This window comes from Symphodus melops (genome assembly GCF_947650265.1).
Source record: "Symphodus melops genome assembly, chromosome: 12".
Taxonomy (NCBI): domain Eukaryota; kingdom Metazoa; phylum Chordata; class Actinopteri; order Labriformes; family Labridae; genus Symphodus; species Symphodus melops.
In genome coordinates, this window is record NC_136702.1 from 1,265,129 (window position 1) to 1,270,708 (window position 5,580).

The window sequence follows — 5,580 nt, forward strand, 5'->3', positions numbered from 1 at the left end:
ACTCGGGCGACGGCTACGACATCGAGCTGGTCAGAGCGGATAAAGTCCCCAAAAACAACAAGGAGAGACTCAAAGTCCTCAAGGTCGAATTTAACCCCTTTAACGCACCGCTCTCAGGTTCCAGAGGTCAAAGGTGAAACGTCTGACTGTCCTCTCCTCCTCCTCGCAGAACATGCACGCACACGCTCAGTTCTGCATGAGCGGCGACTTCACCCTGGAGGGCACCGACGCCAGCATCAAGGAGCTGGCGCGAGAGGAGGCCGACGAGCACTTCGTGGTGGTGCTCAGCGACGCCAACCTGGAGCGCTACGGCATCCGACCCGAACGCTTCGCCAGGTCCTGACGTCGGACCCGCAGGTCAACGCCTTCGCCATCTTTATCGGATCTCTGGGCGATCAGGCTGAGAGGTAAAGAGGGGTGGAGATCAAACACAGGTGGGAGGGTGGAAGAGAAGCTGACAGGGATTAATAATCCCGTTCATCCTCATCTTCACCTTCACGTCATCAGCCAATAAAACCTGAGCTGGGAATGATTTCCTGCGAAAATAAAATCCCTAATCTATCAGAGACGGGAGGAACCCCTAACACGCCTCCGTCTCTTTAAAGCCCGCCTCCCCACGTGCCCACTTTCTTCTGATTGGCCAGCTCTCTGGAAGCCCTTTGGGGTGTTGCAGAACGCTGCAGAACGCTGCAGGGCTGCCAGGAGAGGGCTGCTCTCCTTCCAAAGAGGCTTGAAGCCGTCTTGTGAAATTCTGGGTTTCATAACCATGAACTTTGATCAGACCTTATAAGGAATAAGACTCTGCGATGACCGTTGTTACAGTTTAAGCAACCTAGTTGAGCAATTCAAAAACTGTCAGATGGTAAGATATCTAAAAATAGATTCTCTAAAAACGGCCACATTCGTCTGTGAGTGCAGCGAAAGAGGAACAACGATGTCACAGGAGCGTGCACGCTAAGAAGACGTGCTAACTGTTACGTAATGTGAAGTTCACATTACGTAACACGTCCTTCGTCCTGAAGTTCGGGGACTCTTTATATTCCGCCGAGGACAAACTGCTAACTGTTGAAGAGGAATGTTTCGGATCATTTGGGATTTAAAGAGGGAGCGCCATCAGAGGAAGAAGAGGCGGCGTTGTCCTCCTCTGCTCCGCCATGTGAATGACCCTCACACACACACACACACACACACACACACACACACACACACACACACACTCTCCTTCATCCTCTTGAAGTGATTCACACACCGAACAAGCACACGTCTGTCTTCGCGTTGAGAGAAACGATTCTCTTGCTAAAGTTCGGTCTTTTCTTGTTTCAGACTCCAGAGGACTCTTCCAGCTGGCAGATCATTCGTTGCCATGGACACCAAGCAGATCCCCCAAATCCTGCAGCAGATCTTCACATCTACAATGTTGTCCAGTGCCTAACACACACACACACATCCTAATCACACATTTAAAGCCTTCTGATTGGTTGTGCTGGAGCTGATCCGTGTCAGGTCTGAGGACTTGTTCTGAAGTGTAAGGGATGCAGAGGGTTCTAGTCATTATTTTACAGGCAGCGTGTGGCGTGACGCTGCTGTGTTAGCGTGACACAGGTAAATGGCGCTTAGCCGCTCGGCCGTGTCCCCCGGGGAGTCGTAACCGCACAAAGTGGCAGACTGAAGCCTGTGATCTTGTGCTGTTGTGACTCTCCTCCGCTGTGAAATGACACGCTCGGCATCAGTAAGTACAGTGGCTTTAAGAAGGCCCCGAGCACGTCTCGGACTTCACGTGGGGATCAAACGCGCTCTCTGACCCGTCCCTGACGCAAACACGCTGACGTCTTCGTCCTGTTTTGACCTGTGAGGAACTCGACTTGGACACGGGGTCACGAACTTGAACCATCCTCACTTCTTTGGACTTCCTCCTCATTAATCGTCTGTCAGAATGCACACGCACACACACACACACACACACACACGTACACGTGTGGCGTCGCAGCAGGAGCGACTCCAACGCGCCACCTGAGCGACACTTGGATGTGGCGAGCGGTAAATAACTCTCGCCTCAGGAATGCTGGGACTGTGAGCGGGGAATTTCCCACCTGACTGCAGGAGCTCTTTAAAGGCTGCCGCTGTTGTTGCACAACCCCCTGCAGTGTGTGTGTGTGTGTGTGTGTGTGTGTGTGTGTGTGTGTGTGTGTGTGTGTGTGTGTGTGTGTGTGTGTGTGTGTGTGTGTGTGTGTGTGTGTGTGTGTGTGTGTGTGTGTGTGTGTGTGTGTGTGTGTGTGTGTGTGTGTGTGTGTGTGTGTGTGTGTGTGTGTGTGTGTGTGTGTTCTCCTCCAGCATCTATGTGAACATGCACAAGCCCTTTCCTTCCTTTCTGCAGGAACCTTCTGACACATACAGTGTGTGTGTGTGTGTGTGTGTGTGTGTGTGTGTGTGTGTGTGTTTAGTTGTGCCTCGAAGGAGGTTCTCATATTTTTTAATGATTTGCATCTTTTCTGAAATGTTTTTAGACTTAATAAAAAAAATCATAAGAAAGGTTTGTAGTGGATTTAAAAATGAACGCACGTCCAATAACGGCTCTTGTTTTTGGCATTGACGTATCGGCGCACTTCCTTGGCCCTGTCACGCTTTGACAGATGTGTTTTGTGGCACGGTACAGTTCAAGCACAAGCACGCCTCCCTTTTATCTATTTTTATTTTTTCGTCCTCCTGTCCTGTAAACTAAGCATGCTTCACGATCATGATTGAAAGCCCTTCAAGTGTTGTATTACGACCTCATGTACAAGACCTGCTCCAGGCCCGCTCGGTCCTGGAGCAGGTCGAGTACAGGCCCGAGCTGCTCAACTCAATTTCTTCTGAAGGTTTGAATTCCTGTTTTTTTTCTCTGAGGGAGTCTTTGTCTTTAACGTCTTCTTCCTCTTTAACATGAAGGTCTGTCTCTGTCTGTCTTCCTGTAATGATGGGACATTATTCACAGTGCAGCCATAACAGCCCTTCTTTCTTGCTGAACGTTTTGTTTGTATCATCCCCGACTTGTTGTTCAGATAAACGTGCAGAGGTTAGAGGAGGTCTCCCTCATGTTTGCATGTCATGTTATCGTTTGTGTTTCCGCTCAGCGGCGTCCTGCTGTGCCCTCAGATTAAATCTCCCTCTCCGTGCCAACGTGCGTCCAACAGGGTGTCCGTGTCGACCCGTGGTTGTAACTCACGCTTCTCTGTGATTAACTGGAAAGGATCAATGGAGCCGCCTGCGAAACTATCAGCTTCCATTGATCCCTGATTGGGGGATGTCTCTGTTTTTAGTAACCCACTTCTGACTGGTTGACCCTCGTCCCCTCGCTCTGCGGAGGAAACACGAGTGACTCATAAAACTTTAGGTTTGGATGTGAAGGCATTAAAATGTGTACAATGGGATGCTTAAATCAAACACACACATCTGTTTATTCTTATTTAATTGTACATTCTGTTAATCTAATGTGGAAGAAATAAGATGTCGAAGAAATGTACAAAATTTTAATAAAACCATGATAACAAGGAAAGAAGATTGTGCAACTTTTTCATCCAGTAGGTGGCGCCCTTAAGCACCAGCATGAAACCAAAACAAACTCACTCAGGTTCACATTAAGAGCAAGCTGTGGACAACATCATCCTCAGCTCACGCTGCACCTGTGGTGTTAGCATGCTAATGTTAGCGCTCTTTAGTTAGCTGGTAGCTTCAGTCATCTGTGTTCTACATTGTGGTGTTAGCATGCTAATGTTAGCGCTCTTTAGTTAGCTGGTAGCTTCAGTCATCTGTGTTCTACATTGTGGTGTTAGCATGCTAATGTTAGTGCGCTTTAGTTAGCTGGTAGCTTCAGTCATCTGTGTTCTACATTGTGGTGTTAGCATGCTAATGTTAGCGCTCTTTAGTTAGCTGGTAGCGTCAGTCATCTGTGTTCTACATTGTGGTGTTAGCATGCTAATGTTAGCGCTCTTTAGTTAGCTGGTAGCTTCATGTAAACCAACACAGAATGATGTAAAAACTCTTCATCCAAATAATCAGTGAGTATGTTCTTCTTCTTTTTGACTCAGACAGCTTTTATACACAAGGGGAGGAGCCATGTAAACACAGCTCTGACAACAACACAGCCAGCAGGACTCCAGCTTCTCCCTCACTGGAGACAGTCAGGACTCACACACACATTCACACAGGACAAACTGGAGTTATGATTTTATTCATGTGAGCTTCATCAAATCTTCCCTCAGATGAACTGAAAATGTGATTGTGACATCACAGATAATGTTTTTGTTTTGTACAGGTCAAAGGTCATCCTCCGTGTGGCATCAAAGTGTCTGTAAAAACACTTCCCTGGACGTACATTCTCATTACATCTGATTTAATTCTACTTCTTCCTTCATCAGTGGACAATGTCCGCTTGTTCTCCTGTCACGAGTCGTCTGATGACAATCACATGCTCGGAAAATAAACAAAATCAGACTAACAATTTTCTGTTGTTAAACTCCATCTGAATTTGATTCGATTTTGTGTCCTCAAATCTGCCCGGTTACAAAACCGCTTACAGAACACAATTATTATACGAGAAAAAAAAAAAAAAAGACAGAACACAGAGGTGGAAAAATACAGTCAGTGAACGCGTTGAACGCTCTTCTTTAGTTCTCCTCCCAGATTGTTTTCCAACCATCCACCGTCTTTCTCTTCAAACTTACTGATGCTGTGATGCAATCAGGACCAGGACCAGGACCAGGTCGGGTCTGACTCTGACTCTAAAAGACCCCGAAACCCCCTCTGACCCCCGCGACATCGCCGATCATGCTACCTAGCGACGTTTATTTCAACCTGAAACGATCAGTGTAAACGGATCTTTAAAGTGATGAGTTTTGAAGTGTTCATAATGTGTTTCATAAATTCCTCTGCAGCTCGTGGAATTTTCTGTGAATGCCTGACCGCTCGGTGTCCCTCTCATTTCCTCCGTGGTCACTTTGTGCTTGTGTGCTGGTGAAACATTCACACAGCCCGTCCTTAATGTTTGGACTGAAGCAACAACAATAGCTCCTCTTTAGCTACATACCAAATTCATCTGCATGTCATCCAAAATCCAGAGTCCGTCCGGTCTGAAACCAAGACTTTTAAAAAGTGTACACACACACACACACACCTGGCTCTACTGTTATAATTAAGCCCCTTACGATTATGGCTGTGATCAAGCGTCTAGACAAGCGGGGTGTTACACGTATTAGTCAGTGTGTTAGCATTGTGTGTTCTGTGTTTCCTCAGATACTCGTGTGTGAGTCACACGATGTTTGAAATCTGCAGATGCAGCTGCTGACTCAGAATGTGCAACAACCTAAAGGAAACTATTTTTAGGTATTTTACAGTGTTGTCATCAAAAGTCAGTCTGGACCACGTGAAGGATGTTCCTCTTCATGTATCCTACCCATTCTCATTTTTCAAGCCTGGTTCAGTTTCAGCAAAAGGCTGTTCATCATGAGCCCAAGATGAGCCCTTGATTTCTACCTCTTAAAAGGATGATTGTCTTCTTTTAGAGCAGCCCATACAGGACGGATGGAAATGCTTATTCTGGTTCAC

At 46.9% G+C, this 5,580-nt stretch overlaps 1 protein-coding gene across 1 annotated transcript in view; it reads left to right on the forward strand.

Moving 5' to 3' along the window:
- Positions 1-4,371, forward strand: part of LOC306832934 (von Willebrand factor A domain-containing protein 8-like) — a gene marked incomplete at its 5' end in the record, with an annotated part of 7,186 nt that extends 2,815 nt beyond the window's left edge. Inside the window, 4 exon segments of the mRNA XM_079357956.1 lie at positions 3-83; positions 170-332; positions 335-407; positions 1,324-4,371. Of these exon segments, the coding sequence (XP_079214082.1) occupies positions 3-83; positions 170-332; positions 335-407; positions 1,324-1,432 (426 nt within the window). The 3' untranslated portion in view covers positions 1,433-4,371.
- Between the last annotated feature and the right edge of the window lie 1,209 nt (positions 4,372-5,580).